We start from the raw sequence: 20,162 nt of genomic DNA, 5'->3' as shown, positions 1-20,162 counted from the left end.
CATTTGCCACACGATAAAAATTGCGTTATTTATTATTATTATCGTGTATGGTGAACCAATTTTATAAAAATGAGTTCAATACAATTTTTGCAGTGTCATACTTTCGAACTTGTGTCAGATCACTCCATGTGCATGTATTGCACATGGATACTGCTAGTCATAGGTGCCTCTTGTCTCATGCCACCCTTCCTTCACATTTTGCTCAGTCCACCTTTCAACTCCAGCCATTGCTATGGCAATCAGCTGCACACAGTGTAACCTGATAGCATCACACCTCAACTGAATCCCATATCTCTGAGTTCTTTCCAGGGCTTCTCTGCTACAGCAGGACACCCACTCAGCTATACTAACACAGAAGCAAACTTCAAGTTAACCCACCTTCATGGGGCAACCTTTGGCCAAAAGGGGTGGGAGAATGTGGATAAATCCTCCCTCTTCCATCCACTGGGCAGACAATTCCGCGGTGCATTCTTTGGCCTCACAGAGGGTCCCCAGTAGGGTCAAGTACCAGATGCCACAGAAGTGATGAGTTTGATAATGCATCCTTGGGTTGAATTTTCACCCTCCCTTATTTCACTCTTCCCAGGCCCTCTCTCCTGTTCCTTGCAGTCACTTACCAAAATAAACCACCCACTTGCAAGCCCTTATCTCAGGTTTATTTGGGAGGAAACTTAAGCCAACATAGTTCAGTATGAGAATATAGTATTCATTCTAAAACAGATTCCATGCCTGCTGTGGAATACTGTCAATGGTAATGGTTCCAAGCATTAGTATCTACATGTCCAAGCATTAGTGTCTAAATTTTATCAATGAGAAGTTCGCAGTTCAAAGACTTGCCTAACCTCATCCTGCAAGTCAGCTGTAAAAATTAGTTTTTCAGTTATTCAGTCTCATCTGGGGCTGTAACTTAATTTTTTAAATGATTTTTTTATTAGGTAGACCCTAATAATAAATGATTTTTTATTAGGTAGATCATGTACAAGTATAGGCCTGTTCACATCAGCTAATTTATTTGACAATGCCCATGGTTCCTGCTAACACAGAATTAATTCCTCAGGCACAGGTGTAGGTGGTTGAACATCTGTAGAATTAGTGCATCAATGTGTTACCTTCATTGGGCCTTCTTTTAATAATACTGGATTAATTTTGAACTGTTTCATTCTTTTAACTTTTTATTTTGAAATATATCATATTTATAGAAAAGTTGCAAGGATAACTCAAAGAATACCCATAAACCTTTTACCAAGATTCACCAATTAACATTTTGCTATATTTGCCTTATTATTTTTTCTTTGTATGTGTGTATGTGTGTATATATATACATATTTTGTTTTCTGGTCCATTTTGCAAAGAAGTTGACATCATGACCTTTGACTCTTAAATAGTTTAGTGTGCACAGCAGGTCTTTGAATAACGTCGCTTCGTTCAATGTCATTTCCTTATAATGTTGATGAAAAAAAATCTATTTTCAGCCACGGCCCCTGGAGTGTGCATATTCTTCCCATGTCTACATGAGTTTTATCTGGGTACTCCAATTGCCTCCCACATCCCAAAGCTGCGCATGGTAGGTTCATTGGCATGTCTACAAGGTCCAAGTCTAAGTGAATGTTGGTGTGGACGTGAGTGTTCCCTGCAATGGAATGGAGTCTTGTTCAGGAAGGGTTCCTGCCTTGCACCCTGAGCTGCTGGTATAGGCTCCAGCCACCCATGACCCTAAACTGGAAAATGTGGGTAAATAATTATCTTACTTGTTTTTATTAATCTTTCTTAAATGTATGTATAGCTCACATTTCAATGTTTAATATTAGAAGTGTTTTGAGCCTATGTTTAGAAGTTTGGTGATATCTTTGTGACCAGAAGTAAACCGTAGGAACTTCACTCTTGTTTACATTAATTAGCCTACGGTAAAATTGCCTCCATAATACATTGTTTGGCTTAAAGTCGAAGTTTCCAAGAATCTACTGACAACGTTGAGGACTTACTGTATTTGTTAAGAGTAAGAATATTTTTTCATTCCCTTATACAACCACAGTACAATCATCTAAATTGGGAGATTTAAAATGGGTAAATACTACTGATTAAACTATAGTCCATAGTTAAACTTTGCTAAGTGTCCTCAAAAAAGCAATTTTTTTTTCTGGCCCAGAATATGGTTAGGTCAGAATAATGCATTGCCTTTAGTTGTCATGCTTTTTTACTCTTCTTGAATCTGTAACATGAACAGTCTTGCTTTCTTTTTTAAAACAAATTGTGAGAAATATATTATCGATTATGTTCAGAGAAAGAAAAATTCACATTAGGCATTAGATGTTAAACTGCTTAAACATTGTAATGGAAATCTTTCCAAAATGCTTCATCTGCTTCCTTGTCCCATTTTGCTCCAGAAAGGATTTATTTCTATACGTACAAGATAAAATAGGAGGAAATGGTTACAAGAGAGAGCTTTTCTATTCCCTAGTTCTTCCCCTAGTTTCCTCTCCATTAAGTTTGCACTTCCTCACACAAGTACTCTTTGCCTAAGAAAATCCATCCACCTCCAACAGGAATTCCCATTACAATGTCCCAGTGGTGTCATTTTGACCTTCCTCAGCCCTAAGCACTTTCCCTTGTGAGCTCTTTCTTCCATTACAGGAAAAAATTCTCTCTCTCTCTCTTTTTTTTTTTTTAATAGATGGAGTCTCACTCTTGCTGCCCAGGCTGGAGTGCAGTGGCATGATCTTGGCTCACTGCAACCTCTGTCTCCTGGGTTCAAGCGATTCTCCTGCCTCAGCCTCCCAAGTAGCTGGGACTACAGGCATGTGCTACCATGCCCAGCTAATTTTTGTATTTTTAGTAGAGACGAGGTTTCACCATGTTTGCCAGGATAGTCTCAAACTCCTGACCTCAGGTGATCTGCCCATCTCGGCATCCCAAAGTGCTGGGATTACAGGCATGAGTCAGCATGTCCGGCCGAATTTTTTCTCTTTCGATTTTAAAAGAAATTAAAACATTTTCATGGGCCCCCAAAAGCACTGTGGGCACTATGCCCTTGCTTATGGTGCCCAACAGATAACACTGGTCTTGCCCTCACCCCCATATGCATTCTGCAAACTAAGTGATTAGATGTAGAGGCACACTCAGTGAATGCAGCAATCAGGTCAGGGATGGCCACTGGCTCCCAGGCCCTACAGAAGTGTGCAGAAGGTGGGGTGAGGGAGGATCCCTGGCCCTCTAATGTCAATGGCCAGGGTAGACTTGGGTCCTTTGCAGTAGGCCCTTCTGTGTGAGCTGCAGGCATGTCCACTTACTCTGTTTAATTATGGAATCTGTTAGAGCAGTGCATGCATCTCTCCCAAGGACAGGTAACATATAGAGGTGGGTAGGGAGCAGGACCGCCTACCCTTATACTGGGAAAGGAAATATTTCCTCAATTAGCAAAGCTCTTCCCTCTTTCCCCCAAGCCAGTACTTCCCCCCTTATTGTGCGGAGTTGTATTTGGTGTCTTTCCAGCTCCAGCTTGGGGCCTACCAGGATAAACAAAGAAGTTAGATTCTCTCAACATTAGCTGCTTATTTTGTTACCCCAAGAAAGGGCTCCCAATTTATGACTCAGTTAAAACTTTTGATTTTCTCAGCGCTGGGTGATTGGAATGGAGGGGTATCTTTCATTAGCAACTCTGTAAATAAGGGAGCATTACCAAGAGTAACAAATAGGCCTAAGATCTACAAAGTTCAGAGTTGTTGACCTCAGTCTGAAAAATTGGGAACAGTAAGCCTTCTGTTAACCACTGAACTCAACCCCACTAATTCCCTTGCTGAACTCATACCTCAAATAACAATGACCCCAATCCGCACTATTGTCAGACTTCATGGCCAGTCAAGTCTTCCCACATGGAATATGAAAGCTGAGATTTCTTGAGGTAATAAAATTCAAATTTGGTAACATCCTAATTGGTTCAGACCCTGTTTAGGCCTAATACTATGGTAATAATCACTAGGCAAAGAGAAGGGGACATTGGGGCTTAGTCATTGAGGGGGAATTTCCTGAGTTGGCGGGTGAGGGGAGTCATGAGTGACTCAGCTCCAACAGGACTGCTCTATTCTAATCTGTTTCATATATTGGGATTCTACATAAAATTTTGTTTGAAAATTAGATTTGCTCTTTTAAAAAAGAAGTTTGAAAGCCACCAATGTAGTCTTTTTTCTTACTTTTATTCCAGAAACTACCTAAGCAATCCTAAACAGAAGCTTAAATATTGAGAATGTTGATCTTTCATCCACCTAATCTCAAGGTGGTTCACAGGGAAAACCAGTAGCCTTTGAGTCCAAGACATGTAGAATCAGCCGTAGCTGTGCAGTGAGGGGCTGTGTGATATGAAGTGAGTAGCTCTGCCTCTCAGTTGTCTATAACAAGAGGATTATAAAACTTAGCTCAACAGGGGGTGTTGTGAGTGTAAAATGGGATAATGTATGTAGGGAAGTACTCAACTTAGATAGCCATATTGCAGCTTCAATAGAGTTCACCTTCTCTGAGCTGCCCACTTCCTACTGAGGTCAACCTCATGTACTCTCCCTTTTATAGGAACTTCTTTCCTACCTCATGGTGCAAAACTCACTTTCTTTTATTTGGGCCCCAGCAAAGATAAAAGATGCTGTTACCAGAAAGGGGTACCAGTCCAGACCCTAAGAGAGGGTTCTTGGATTTCGCACAAGAAAGAATTCAAGGCAATTCCATAAAGTAAAATGAAAGCAAGTTTATTAAGAAAATAAAGGAATAAAAAAATGGCCACTTCATAGGCAGAGCAGCAGCATGGGCTGCTGGTTGCCCTTTTTTATGGCTTTTTCTTGATTATATACTAAACAAGGGGTAGATTATTCATGCTTCCCCTTTTTAGACCATAAGGGTAACTTCCTGATGTTGCCTCCGCATTTGTAAACTGTCATAGTGCTAATGGGAGTGTAGCAGTGAGGACAACGTGAGGTCACTCTCATCACCATCTTGGTCTTGGTGGGTTTTAGCCAGCTTCTTTACTGCAACTTGTTTTATCAGCAAGGTCTTTATGACCTGTATCTTGTGCTGACCTCCTAACTTATCCTGTGACTTAGAATACCTAACTTACTGGGAATGCAGCACAGCAGGTCTCAGGCTTACTTTACCCAGCCCCATTCAAGATGTTGTTGCTCTGGTTCAAACAGACAATGCTGCATATCATTCTGAACAATGAGTCCTCATATGCTATAGAAAATTATTTAGTTAGTTACTTGTTTATTTTCTCTTTCCTTCAGAAGGTTCCACCATGAGGACTTGAGCCTTGCCTGAGTGTTCACTGTTTTATCCCCAGCAACTAGAACAGTGCCAAGCAACTTGGCAAAATATTTGTTGAATGATTAAAGATGCTTGAAGACCATGAGAAAATTCCCCTTAGCTTTTTCTCCTCTGGTTTATATTGTCTCATCACTTCACATGTTTCCATAAAGAACCTTTATTCCAGCTCCTTAATCATGTTTCTCAAATGACTGAACAACTTTGGCAATTAAGAAAGCAGAAGACTACTTGAAGTAGGACAAAACTGTTTACTCTCACACATTATGATACATAGAAATAAGTTTAATCTTTCTTCCTTAATTCAACTTGTTTACTGTCTAGGGTCTAGGCACCAGACTGTTACACTTAACAAATAAAGTGAGATATTATATTCATAATATCAAGAGAATGCAAGTGGAATTTTAAGCAGAATGGCAGGATTGCCAAAGTTGATGTCTAAATAATTGTGGTTAATGGTATATGCTACATGCTTATAGAATTTGCTGGATAATAAAGGACATTGACAAATCTTTAAAGAAGAAACCTAGTAGAATACATCTAATTTTCCAAGATGCTGTATAACACTTTTGATTATTTTAGTATAAAACAATGAAAAATAAGTTTAAGACTTTATTAGTCACGCTAGATGAATGCTGGCAAAATAAAGTGCTTTCAAACAGAGCAAGGAAGATGTAATGAGTAAGACATTCATTTCTTTTGGCTTCAAAAGGAGTTTGTTAAGATTCATGGAAAGCATGAATATAATGTAGAAAAGTATAAAAAGAAGAAACATTTTAAATGGCATTTGAATTACTAAGAATTTTATGTTTAATTATGTATGGGGCATGATAAATAGATACTCACTTAAAACTTCAGAAAATACTGCCATCCAAGGGTTTATTGTGCTCTGAAAACTCAAATAGATACATAGCCCAGTGGAAATCCAGGAGAACTTTGTAGTCCATCTCTCTGATTTGCTTTACAGACTGAGAATCAGAAAGCAAAGTTATCTGTGCTACTATGAGTTAATCACCTTTACATCACACCAGTCCTTTTCAATAAATGAATAATATTATTTCATGCCAAGATTTCTGCCTGTCATTTGTGTGGGGTAATCTAGTCTAACCTTCCTAACCTCCCTAATGTGCTGTCTTGACATCTAGGATAGCACCACACAAAGCTATTGGCACATTGGCCAGTTGAGTCCCCTGATTAAGAGTATCCCAAACAGGAGTAGCATTTAATCTATTCCTATTAAACTAACAATGACATTCTTCACAGAACTAGAAAAACTACTTTAAAATTCATATGGAACCAAAAAGAGCCAGAATAGACAAGGCAATCCTAAGCAAAAAGAACAAAGCTGGAGGCATCACACTACCCAATTTCAAACTATACTACAGGGCTATAGTGACCAAAACAGCATGGTACTGCTACAAAAACAGACACACAGACCAATGGAACAGAATAGAAAGCCCAGAAATAGGGACACACTCCTACAACTATCTGATCTTTGAAAAAGCAGACAAAAACAAGCAATAGAGAAAGGACTCCCTATTCAATAAATGGTGCTGGAATAATTGCAAGCCATATGCATAAAATTGAAACTGGACCCCTTCTTCATACCCTATGCAAAAATTAACTCAAGATAGATTGAAGACACTGAGACCTCGCAAGCCTCTTGGTAAGCCAGTGCTAGAAATGTGCCCCATATATAGATAAGAAACATATCTATCTATCTATCTATCTATCTATCTATCTATCTATCTATCTATCTATCTATCTATCTATCTACATATATATATATATATCTTATAGATAAGAAAACTCAAATTCAGAGACATTGAGAAACATGTCCACATAAGAAGTTAAAGATCAGTGAGACATACATAAACTGGGACACGGTGGCAAACATCACAGTTACTGCAAAACTTAGACTTAATGAAAGAGTATGATAGTGAAAGAACACAGATTTGGAGTCAAATAGACCTGTTAGAATCCTGGTTCAGTTACTATCTGCATGATTGTCCATGATTAACATGTTTGATTCTCAGTTTTCTTATCTCTAAAATTGGGATAATGCCTGCATTATCTATTGCTGCATAACAAACAAACCCTAAAACAGCAAACATCTATTATCTCATAAATTCCTCGGGTTGGGAATCCTGGTGTGGCCTAGCTGGGGGCCTCTAGCTCAAGGTCTCTCACTGAGATTGCAGTTAGGATGTCAGCCTCATCTGAAGGCTCACCTTGGGGAGAATCATTTCCAAACTCACTTTTGTGGTTGTGGTTGGCAGGACTCCGTTTTTGTTTTTGTTTTTGTTTGTTTTGTTTTGAGACAGAGTCTTGCTCTATTATCACCCAGGCTGGACTGCTATGGCGTGATCTCAGCTCACTACAACCTCTGCCTCCCGGGTTGAAGCAATTCTCCTGCCTCAGCCTCCCAAGTAGCTGGGACTACAGGCATGTGCCACCATGCCTGGCTAATTTTTTTTGTATTTTTTTAGTAGAGACTGGGTGTCACCATGTTAGCCAGGATGGTCTCGATCTCCTGACCTCATGGTATGCCTGCCTCAGCCTCCCAAAGTGCTGGGATTACAAACGTGAGCCACCATGCCCAGCCCGGGCTCAGTTCTTAGCCAGCTGTTGGACTGAGGATCTCAGAGGCCTTTGTCAGTTTCCTACCACAGGGCAGCTCATGCCACATCATTTGGCTGCTTTCAGAGCAACCAAGCTAGAGGGTGAGAAAGGGCTCCCAAGAAAGCAAGCCAGTCTTTGTATAACCTAATGTCAGAAGCTTCAGCCTTGCATTTCTCCCATTTCCTATTCATTTGTAGTGAGTCACTAAATCCAAACCAAACTCAAAGGGAACGTTTACAGGAGGGCGTGGATACCAGGAGGCAAGGACCAATGTGAGTCATTGTGGCTGCCTACCACAATGTCTTTAACTGAAGAGTTAAAAAATAGAACAATACTTAGGTAAAGCATCCTGTGTATAGTAGGAGCTTAATAAATAACAAATATTAGTGAATTAAAACATCCAGCAAAGAATCCTAACTTCAAAGCCACAATTTGTACCTCCCCAAGAAGGCTTGATAAACCCTAAATTATCTAAAGTTATCTAAAGGTGTTACTGTTTGATCATCAAGATGGGTGTGCTTAATTATATTTCAGAATAAGTTTCAGCTAATGGAATAGAGATTTTTTAAATGTGTACTTAACATGTGAGAACGAGAAAAATCATAGGGAAAGGGCAGGTGTTCCTAGTTGCTAGGAGATCAAAATCCCTATAGAGATCAGTCATTTTGAAGGCAATGCTTAATAATAACACTTATTTTTAATTGCAGTATTAGTGAAAACCATCAGGTGCCTAAAGTGCTGAGACTGGAGCCTGCAGCACTTATATTTCTCAGAAATAACATTAAGAAGACTTAGTTTTTGATGAAGGACATTCATTCCTGAAATGCAATCCTCTGACAACTCTGAGGCTCCTACTAAGAGTTATTTAAATTATTTGGTTCTACATTTGATCTAACATATATATCATGTGTTGGGATTATTTCTCTACACGATTGTTTCCCTGACAAGGCATACGCTTGTCCAACAGACTATTTTGAGTGCAGGGTCCCTGCTTTAGTTTTATTGACATCCCCAAGTCCTAGCACAGTGCCTGCACGTAGATGCCACTCGAGAAATGTTGGTTAAAAGTTGCTGATTTTAGTCCCATTTCTTCCCCTTTTAAAAATAATTCAGATTAAGATGCTTAGCACTCATGGTCTCATAGGGCATTTTTTTTTTAGTATATTAGGTGAGATTCAGTAATTTTTTTTTTTTTGAGATAGGATCTCACTTTGTCTCCAGGATGGAGTGCAGTGACGCAATCTTGGCTCACTGTAGCCTTGACCTTCTAAGTTCAAGCGATCCTCCTGCCTCAGCCCCTTAATTCATTGGGACTACAAGTGCACGCTACCATGCCCAGCTAATTTTTGTATTTTCTGTAGTAACGGGGTTTCTCCATGTTGCCCAGGCTGATCTTGAATGCCTGAGCTCAAGGGACCCGCCCACCTTGGCCTCCCAAAGTGCTGTGATTACAGGCATGAGCCACCGCACTCAGCTTCAGGAAGTTTTTAAAACATTCATTTGAAGATCTGAAAATAAATCCGTCATAAAAATCCAATTCTTTAAAACTTAACCTGAAATAGCTTTTTTTTTTTTTTGAGACGGAGTCTCGCTCTGTCGCCAGGCTGGAGTGCTGTGGCACGATCTCAGCTCACTGCAACTTCCAACTCCCTGGTTCAAGCAATTCTCCTGCCTCAGCCTCCCGAGTAGCTGGGATTCCAGGCATGCACCACCATGCCCAGCAAATTTTTGTATTTTTAGTAGAGACAGGGTTTCACCATGTTGGCCAGGATGGTCTCAATCTCTTGAACTTGTGATCTGCCCACCTCGGCCTCCCAAAGTGTTGTGATTACAGGCGTGAGCCACCGCGACCGACCTTGAAATAGTTTTATAATGAAGTTCTACAGGAAACTACTAAAGCATATTAAATGTCCAGAGTCCTTAATATTTCTCCCTCTGCCTTTTTTTTTTTTTTTTTTTTTTTTTTGAGACAGTGTCTTGCTCTGTCACCCAGGCTGGAGTGCAGTGGCCTGATCTCAGCTCACTGCAAGCTCCACCTCCTGGGTTCATGCCATTCTCCTGCCTCAGCCTCCTAAATAGCTGGGACTACAGGTGCCCGCCACCACATCTAGCTAATTTTTTGTATTTTTAGTAGAGATGGGGTTTCACTGTGTTAGCCAGAATGGTCTCAATCTCCTGACCTCGTGATCCGCCCACCTCAGGCTCCCAAAGTGCTGGGATTACAGGCGTGAGTCACCGCTCCTGGCCTTCTATTCTTTAAAACAGTAAATTGGTGATTATGACAATGTAACAAAGTAGATTTCTTTAAAAGTGAACATTGAGTACAGACAAAATACGCTGTCTAGGAAGGAAAAAATGGCCATGAATGTGAATTTTCCAAGATGAAAAAAAAGACCTTCATTCAAGTTCAAGAATCTGTTGTCATGAATCAATCATCATGCCAGTTCTATATTTCTGCTAAAATGTTAGGTGATTTCTTAAGTTTCTGACTTTCCCTGTCAGTGAATTCAGACTTCTTAATTTCACTCCCCATTTGCCAACAGATGCTGTGTTTCAAGCTGGAGCAAAGGTTTCTTTTCAGCATTGTGGCAGAGAGTGGTGGATTTTAACCCATTTCTTCATTCTTGCTGCATGTGTTTCTCCTTTGTCCTGCCACTCTTGTCGTTTAACCCTTATCTTTCCTCTACTTTTCTCGTTTCCTACCCTCTCCCTTTATTCTATCTGATCTTCCTTCTCTTCACTTTGTACTTTTATCCCCACCCCCATCTTTCTTTTTCTCTTCACTCCCCATCTATATTCACCACCTGCTCTATTTTATAATGCACTTTTCTTTTTACTCATTCATTATTGAGTCCTTTTTTCTTGCCAGTCCTGCTCCTATCTTCAGCTGGTCGTCATCATTTTTCAAAGTCTGTACTTAAAAGAACATGTCAGAATGTATGTGCGTGCGTGCATGTGTGTGTGGTGTTGGAGGAGGGCAGGTAGGAAAGAAGAGACAATAGTTGGTGTTTATTACCACTTCATATTTTCCTATTTCAATAATTTGAGCATTGGCTGTTAAGAAGAAAGCTTGCCTCCCCTTCTGTCTGCCCATCATCATGTTCCCAGTTCTGATCCCACTCTTTTTAAAATGGCATTTAATTTATGGCATTTAGAGCTAAAGACAATACATGGAGGGCATCACATCAGAGCACTTAGTAAAATAAACTGGACTGAGAGAAAGGAGTATACTACTTATGCCCTTGGAGATGATTCCTCAGAATAAAGTGGAAAAGACAGGCAAGAAAGAACAAGAGGACAAGCTGAATTGGACGTGGTGCAACACAGAAGAGGCAAAGCCATCACATTCCAATTACCAGTCTAGAACTAGTGAACTTACAGAAACTGCCCCAAGCCAAGAAATATCCCACGGGTGAGGACTGAACACATTAGTGCATGGAGGATATACATTATAAACAAGGAGTCATTTTCCATCTCATTATTTTAATCATTTTGTCAAAAAATCTGAACATGTGTACATAAACACTTGATTTGTTAAAATAATCTGTAGCATACAAATCCCTGAGACACATTAAAAAATGACATCTTGACATGTATTCAATGCAAGTATTCACCAAACTAAATACCAAGGACTTGGCTCCTTTCCCTGATATCTGAGGCATATAATGCTTTAAAAAAATATATAGTATACTATATATGTAATTTACATCTTTGAAGCTAAATCATATTTTCTTTCTCTGATTCCTGGTTTTCTACCAGTTTACTGCTCCTGCATATTGTCAGTTCCAGACTGTAAGGAAGCCACATTGGAAAGCAGATTAGCACTTTCAACCTTAGGGTGCCAGTTAGTAGAATGACAGCAAGTGGAACTAGGAGGTCCCAAGAGATAATTTTGTCTAACCCACTCATTTTGCAGTTCAGATGACAGAGGCTCAAAGGGGTTGTGATTTGCACAAGCATGGCTGGTTCTGCCACTGCTACTGTAATCTTATGCACGTCCTTCAGTGGGCCTGGACCTTGGGTCCTTCCCGGGTAAAATGGACTGATGGTAATCACAGCGAATATTTTCCAGGTGCTTCCTACATGCCATGCACTATCCTGAGTACTTCAAGTGTCTAATCTATCCTCTCAACACCTCCATAAATTATATATGCAAAGTGTGAAATATTTACTCTCTGGAAAAACGTTTGCCAATCCCTGGTTTAGATCCTCGAAAATTTAGAACATCTTATAATTATATAGCATTTTACAATATAGAAAGCACGTTGGCATACATCATCACATTTAATCTTTGTTTTGTAGGGGGATGGGCATTCATGCATTATAAAGGAGAAAGCTAAAACTCAAGAGTTTAAATAACTTGCTTCATCAAGGCCACAGAGTCACATACCCAGGTTCTGACTCCAAACGGCACGCTCTTTACATGAAACCACCCTCTCTCCCCTGAATTACTGCTAGGGAAAGACTTGGAAACTGGAAAGAACTTGTGAATACTGAAAGCAAGTCAGACTGTCTTCTGATACAAATGTCATTCCAGGTGCATTCATGTAATTAGAGTCATCAAGTACTAAAAATACTAAATTTGTAATAAATTTGAGGGAAAAGCCTTAAAGGAGGATATGACAATCATAGGAAAGGCATTTTGAAATACATACAGTGCACTGATATGCATTTTTCTTAAGGTATGTTAGAGCTGAACCTACTCAATTTAATATATGCAAAATGAAATGAGCAATTGCCACATTTATCTTACTCTCTGACGAGATTAGTGTTAACAAATTGTTCCATATTAACAACGTGTATGTGAGTAAAAATGCAATGGCTGGGCACGCTGGCTCACACCTATAATCCCAGCACTTTGAGAGGCTGAGGCAGGCAGATCACAAGGTCAGGAGTTTAAGACCAGCCTGCCCAACATGGTGAAACTCAGTCTCTACCAAAAATACAAAAAATTGGCCGGGCGTCGTGGCAGGTGCCTTTAGTCTCAGCTGCTCAGGAGGCTGAGGCAGGAGAATCGCTTGAACCCACCCAGGAGGCGAAGGTTGCAGTGAGCCGAGATCATGCCACTGCACTCCAGCCGGGGTGACAGTGAGAGACTCCGTCTCAAAAAAAAAAATGCAATTATACCTTCCTCATGCTAAATATTCCATAAATATGGTTCTAAATGGACTTAATACTAAAAAAATTGGTAAAATAAATGATACTAATTTAACTATAGAGCTTGACCAAAACAAACAAAAAAATATATATTCAAAGAAAGCCTAGGTGCTTCCTCCTAGTTTGCAAGTCCAGCTTAATCTAAATGGTAATCATGATTCTTGAAATATGGCTTAGCTTTAGGGACTCATTTAAAATACATGATATGAGGCACCATCCTTTTTATTTTAGATTTATTCTACAATATACCTTCAGATATAATTTTAGACCTATAAATGGTAAGAGGATATCCTGAAATCACTGCAAGCAAAGAAGGAAGATATAAAATCATCAGTTGGGTGCCTGCTATTTTACGTACTTTCACTTCCTAAAGTGCTCAAAATAAGCTTGTTAAGTATTTTCCTCAGTCATTTTACAGATGAGGAAGCTGAGGCTCAGGGATACTACGAATTTACCCAATGTCACATAGCTGGAATTCAGACCTAAACTAGGTTACCTTCAAAACCTGAACTCTTTCCCACTGCCCCATGTAGAATCCCAGGAACATCAAGATCACTGACTGTTACCTCATAAAAACTCATTTTAAGAACTGAACTTTTATCTTTATTCGGTGGCTGGCACTTTGTAATTGTAATTCTGCCCTCACTATAAAACTTCAATGAGGACATTTTCTCCACAGCTTTTCATTTCTCCTCTCAAGAAAGTGAACTGAAGCACCTAGATTTAAGTGAATTTTTCAAGTATGTCTGCAAAAACATGTACAGAGAGGTAAAACTTGCTTTTTGATTCAGATAATTGCACTAATCAAATGCAAAATGACTATTTACAGCAGAACTCTGTATAAAACTAGTTAATCTTGACCCTATCCACAATAATTAGTCATTGAGAGTCCTTATTCTAATAAGTGGAGGCGAAAACTTACATTATTTCAGGCTTTAAGTCAACTAGCTTTCTAATATTGATTTATGGTATCATTAAGACTGTCACAGTAATCAAACAGGTTCTGCCACTTGTTTTATCAGTCACGTTTACTTTTTGGAAGTGACAGATTATAAGCGCCCTAAAGAGAAGGACTTTGCCTTGTATAATTCTCTATCTTCCCTAGGGCCTCAAGCTCAGTGTTTGGCACAGAGTAGGTATGTAGTGGCACCTGCTGAATATGCTGCTCACTCAGTAACTTTGTCAAATCAATGCACGTATGTTCAAGATTGGTTCCACAGCACAGTCTCAAGGGCACTGGAAATGTGAGGATATGCTATACCACTACGTTCACTATGAGGGGAACCTGCTGGCACCAGGGAGAAGTGCAGATTTAGCCTTTAACAAAAGACAAGAGTAAGTTAATAGTAGGCACTAATGTAGTTCCGAGGATCTAAACATTTAACTAAAAACTGACAGAGATAAACAAAAACTGCCACTAACAGACATCATGAAACTTTTTTTTCTTTTAGATGGTTCCATAATGTAGTGCAATACCTTTCATTGTTCTGCAGAGGGTAATGCCAGCACTCCTGCAGGACTGGCATTGCAGTTTAAATTTCAGGTCCAGTAAAGGCATGAAATAAATAATTGTGTGGAAGTGACACTGTGGCTTCCTTCTCTTCTGTCTGTAAACACAGACTGGTTTTCTGGGAAGAGGGAAGAAGGTTGCTTCTGCTTTATTTTCACATCTGTAATTTTAATATGCCTTTAAAAAATCCAGGTTATGGAAAACCATAAAGACAGAAGAAACATTAGGAGATGCTTATTCACATTGTAAAGGGATAAATTCTCCATAGGGTTTCATTAAATACTGAACTCCCCTAAGTCAGTGAATTTGGGACTTGATTTAAATGCAGCTTTTCAGGAATACATTTCTTATGTAAAGTGAGGTGCACCCATGTATTCATCTTAACTCTCCTCCAAGGACAATCCAGCATTTTGCTTCCATTCACAGGACAGGGGAACAGATAGTACTTATTAAAGAAGTCAGCGGCCCCTCTTGGACTGCCCTCCTCACCTTTCTCAGGAGCCAAGGCTGTGAGGAATCCAAACAACAAAGACCCACCTGCAGCCACAGTCCTTCCACTCTCCACCAACAAGGCTCCTTCTACAACCAGAAATTTGCTTCACCTCCGTCCAGAAAAATGTGAATCGGGAACAGTGTGTATGAGATTTGGAGGCTACACGGGCCACAAATCCGGCCTATGGCAGACGGAGAAATTCAGAGAAACCGCCTCAACGGCTTCTCGCAGCTAAGCTATTTCATTTCTGCACTGGTTACAAGGTGAAGAAGAGCCCCCTCCTTCACCCCTAAACAATGATGCTCATCAACAGCAAAGGGGGCCCAATTGTGCAAAAAAATATGGAAACCGGGCCCCCATCTCTGTGCGGAGTAATGTTCATTGGTAAAATCGCCTTTTTCCCATAGAGCAAAAATAGGTGTTTGAAGAACTTACTCCTATGATTCGGCAGTCAAGGAGATGCACAGTAGAGGATCAAAAAGCTGAAAACTTGGCCTCCCCTGGGTCACTTCCAGGGGAGGGCGGCTTCACCGCTCAAACCAGCTGGCCAAGTTGCGTATGCTCTTGGGCCGGTCCCCAGCCCTCTGGACAGCCTGGCAGACCCGGCACCAAGGCTCGTCCCAGAAGGAGGTGATGTGGACAGCGTACCTCCGGCGCCAGTGGAAGTAGCGGCGATAGACCGCGGGGTTGCGGTCTAGGAAAAGTAGGTACGAGGCCAGGGAGGAGGCACTTGGGAAGTCGTCCACATGGATGAAGGCGCCGCGGGGCATGAAGCGCTCGTAGTTGGCACGGTCGGGGCCCAGCACCACCGGCACTGCCCCAGCGAGCAACGCGTTGCGCCAGAGCTTCTCGGTGATATAATCCAGGTGCTGCGAGTTCTCGAAAGCCAGGTAGAACTTGTAGCGGGCCACTGTATGCAGGAGCCCAATTTCGGGCACCGGCTGCCCGGGCCCGCCCCGGCCGAATACGTCCACAGCCACGTGTTGGCTCAGCTGGTGGTAGTAGCGGACCCGGGCCTGGCGCTCGTCCCAGTGGCTCACCACCCATGCCACTAGCCCCTGTTTCCGCGACAGTGGCGGGGCCAGGCCTGACGGCTGGTCGCCGGGGTGGCTCCTGGGGTAGAGGTAGCCATAAGGCACGAAAATGTCCGAGTCTGCCCTGTAGGAGAGCGTCCAGTTGAAGAGGTTACTTGCCAGGCTTCGCAGCCCTGGGGAGTGCGAGGGCGACTCGAAGTTCATCCAAACCCAGCGCTGGCCTGGGGGCCTGGGGCTGGAGGTCGCCAGGGCTTCTGCCGCCGCCGCTGCCTCCTCGTCGTCCAACACTCGCAGTTCCACCTCCTCGGCACTGCGCGCCTGGACGCCCCAGGGCGGGGGCCAGTCGGGGGGTCGCTTCACAAGGTCGCGATGGTGGAAAAGCACGGCCTGAGCCTCTCCGTAGGACGCGCGGTCCGTGAGTAGGCGGCAGCCGCTAATGTTGAAGCGCAGTCGGCAGTCGGGGGGCGGCCTCGCGGCGTTGACGCGCCCCCCGAAGGGTTCCCACCACAGCAGCACGCCCACCGGTCGCGGCGGGGTTGGCGACGCCCAGGGCAGAGGCGGCAGCTGCCCCCAGCAGGCATAGGTGATCAGCGCCGTACACGTCAAGCCGGCGGCTGCCAGCGCCCAGACGGTCCATGGCAGCCCCCGGCCTCGGCGCCACCCGCGCCGCCCGCCCGCCGCCGCCGGTGAACCCCACGGCGCCCCCATGGCGTGAACCGGCAGAGCTGCCTCCGCTCGCCACGCGTCCGTAGGCGTGGAGGAGCGGCACCGGCTCTCATGCTGCAGCTGCGATTCCAGCCGTCGCTGCAGCTTGCCGCTGACCCGGGAATGGAAGGGGGCGGTCCCGGAATCCAAAGGCCGCAGGCCCAGCCCCGCTCCTCCCAAGTGCCGGGCGGGGCGAGCCGCCAGGGCAAGGTGAGCTGGCCAGGACGCCCAACCGGGCGCCGCCCGTCCCTTTCTTCCACTGCGCCCGGGGCCCAGCCAGCCCGACCAGGCCCCAGGAGCCTCCTGCGGCGCCTCCGCCCACTCCTCCCAGCCCGCGCCCGAGGGCTCCCCGGCCGCGCCCCACAAGCGCCTCATCCACTACTCCTATTCTCTCTCAGCTGATCTGGTTTTCGTCTGCGCGCGCCCACCGCCCCGCCCCTCGCTCACGGTGGCCCGAACCCTCGCCTTCCAGAGGAAGGCCCGGTTCATCCCTGGGAAGGTACAGGGGTCTCGATACCTTCCAAAGCAGCTGCCGCGCAGAAGCAGGCGCTGGAACAGACGGAAGGCGGACCCGGCGCCGCAGGACGGAGGATCCGCGTCGGCTTCCTGTCGTTGGGCCTAGCTACCCGCCAGCGACGCCCGCCGGAGGGAGGGCTTGAGGGAGGGAGGGAGTCAAGAGGCCGGGGGAATGTGCGAGGAGAGGCTCGGCCACCGCGTCGGTGGCCAGGACCTCGTGGCCCGCCGAGATGGGCGGATTGTGGAGGCAGCCCCCAGCGGCGCGGCCTTCAGAGTCTGTGCATTTCGTGAAACTTAAGCTTTCAATATGAGTGCTTATAAGAACATTCCCTTTGCCTGCCAGCCTAGTAAAGGATAGAGAACAAAATGTTTTCTTAGCAATCAAAACATGTTCTTTCCTTTGGTTCCCTAACAAATAAGTCTGACTTACCGGCTCATAGTAGTATTGCTTGTACCAAGACGCACAGGACTCATAAACCAAAGATGAAGATGTGGCCGCCCGAGGCCCTTGTCAAGGAATTTATTGTCGGTTCAGTGAGATGACTGAATAAGCATCACTATTAATTTTGCCAAGCATTTAAACAATGTCTGCATCCATGAAAGTTATGTAAAATACTTTGGATGGTAAAAATGATGACGAAGATAAATATTCGAGCACCCAAGTTAAGGCTTTGGAAGAGGAGGCAGTTTTAAGAGAAGTTTTAGTAGATCACAACTGTGCATCGGTGGAGTCCCACTGATATTAGGGGAGAGATACAGTGCTGGGAATGGGGCAATCCTGTCAGGTGTTTTTGATGTTATGCCTACAGAAAATAAATTTGGGTTAGCCATATGAATTTATTACTAAGAATGTTTTCATTAAAAATCAAGTATAGGCCGGGCACGGTGTCTCACGCCTATAGTCCCAGCACTTTGGGAAGCCGAGGCAGGCAGATCCCGAGGTCAGGAGATCGAGACCATCCTCGCTAACACGGTGAAACCCCGTCTCTGCCAAAAATACAAAAAATTAGCCGGATGTGGTGGCGGGCGCCTGTAGTCCCAGCTACTCGGGAAGCTGAGGCAGGAAAATGGCGTCAACCCAGGAGGCGGAGCTTGCAGTGAGCTGAGATCGCGCCACTGCACTCCAGCAGCCTGGGCAACAAAGCGAGACTCCGTCTCAAAAAAAAAAAAAAAAAAAAAAGAAAAAAAGAAAAGAACAAAATCAAGTATAGAGCATAAAAGCTTCTATAAAAGTGGCTTCAAGTGGCTCTTTCTGCAGGGCCACAACCTCAGTTTGGAGGCTAGATGGAGGGTGTTAGGTGTTCTGGCTAGGCCCATCAACCTAGTGACGTTTCCTCCTACACAGTAAAACCTTTCATAATGCTTCGGGGTTTTTTTTGTTTGTTTGAAAAACAGAAATTAGAAATCAAATATTTTATTTGAAATTAGACATTTCAGTGAGTTTTCCACTCTTTTAATTAAAAGAAAAAGCTATAAATGCACAAATAACTTGTTTCAACCAAATAAAGGAAAAAGTGTATTGGCTTCTCTTTTTATGCAGTTCAGGAATCCAGCCATTTATTCACGTTCTTCTCCCACTTCAGTTAAATGAGACATCACAGATAGAGCCTAACATTTTGTCTGGCACATGGCCGGTAGGCATTTGGGAAATACTACCCTGCTTGATTGCTTCCTTCCTCCACTCCCGTTTTTCTCTTAAGCCTCTGAATGTTCCAATTAAGCCATCTTTTAACCTGAAGAATGCCCGAGGTCTCGTGCATATCAATTTTCTTTGTGCCCTCTTACCTCGGTAGGGTTGAGACCACAAACTGCCCCTACAGTACCCTTATTTGGTGTGGGAGGAGCAGATACTAAGCAGTAAGGTGTGGCTGGATCACTGGAAACCAGTCATGACTTCGCAGACTGCTGGTTGAAGATCATACGTGATCATTGTGCATCTCATACATGCACAACATTCACAGGGGACTGGATTGTTGTTCTTTTAAAAGAGCCATTGGTAGAGTAGTGGGGAAGGAAAGGGAGGAAAGGAGTTATGGAAAATTAATAAATTTGCTCACTTATTCATTTAACAAATTGGGAAACAAATGGAAAACACCGTTGCTACCTTCAAAAATCTACGAAAGAAACAGATAGTGGGGAGAGAAGGGATCATGGAAGGCTTTGAGAAGGTGGCTCCTGCAATAATTAGAAATCATTATAATACAGAGGAAGAGGGCTGAGGTGTTAGTTCCCACAGAGGGAGCAGCACTGCAGAGGCCAGGGAGGGAAGACTGGGACAGTAGTCGAGGAATTACTAGGGAATAGTTTGACAAAGGAGTTGGGGTTTACCCTGCAGGCTGTCAAGAAAGTCCTTAGAAGGCTTTAACAAAGGAAGGAAGCGATATTCATTTTTAAAACGAATTCTTATTTTTTTTTTAAGTGAAAAATTTGAAATTTATTTATTTATTTATTTATTTATTTATTTATTTATTTATTATACTTTAAGTTCTAGGGTACATGTGCATAACGTGCAGGTTTCTTACATATGTATACATGTGCCATGTTGGTGTGCTGCACCCATCAACTCGTCAGCACCCATCAATTCATCCTTTATATCAGGTATAACTCCCCAATGCAATCCCTCCCCCCTCCCCCCTCCCCATGACAGGCCCCATTGTGTGATGTTCCCCTTCCCGAGTCCAAGTGAGCTCATTGTTCAGTTCCCACCTATGAGTGAGAACATACAGTATTTGGTTTTCTGTCCTTGTGATAGTTTGCTCAGAATGATGGTTTCCAGCTGCATCCATGTCCCTACAAAGGACGCAAACTCATCCTTTTTTATGGC

The 20,162-nt window shown here is 43.1% G+C and overlaps 2 protein-coding genes across 2 annotated transcripts in view; both read right to left on the bottom strand.

The window, feature by feature from the left end:
* PIWIL4 (piwi like RNA-mediated gene silencing 4) overlaps positions 1-17,428 on the bottom strand; it is a 69,528-nt gene extending 52,100 nt beyond the window's left edge. The window contains exon 1 of the mRNA XM_023225654.1: positions 17,340-17,428. The gene's annotated coding sequence lies outside the window, so the exon portion shown is untranslated. The remainder of the gene's footprint in view (positions 1-17,339) is intronic.
* Positions 11,387-17,362, bottom strand: FUT4 (fucosyltransferase 4). Its single transcript, XM_023225655.2, has one exon. The coding sequence runs from the start codon at positions 17,195-17,197 to the stop codon at positions 15,611-15,613; it is 1,587 nt and encodes a 528-aa protein (XP_023081423.1). The 5' UTR covers positions 17,198-17,362; the 3' UTR covers positions 11,387-15,610.
* Positions 17,429-20,162: the final 2,734 nt, after the last annotated feature.

Source organism: Piliocolobus tephrosceles, chromosome 13 (genome assembly GCF_002776525.5).
Source record: "Piliocolobus tephrosceles isolate RC106 chromosome 13, ASM277652v3, whole genome shotgun sequence".
Taxonomy (NCBI): domain Eukaryota; kingdom Metazoa; phylum Chordata; class Mammalia; order Primates; family Cercopithecidae; genus Piliocolobus; species Piliocolobus tephrosceles.
This window is presented reverse-complemented; position numbering and strand designations above follow the sequence as displayed.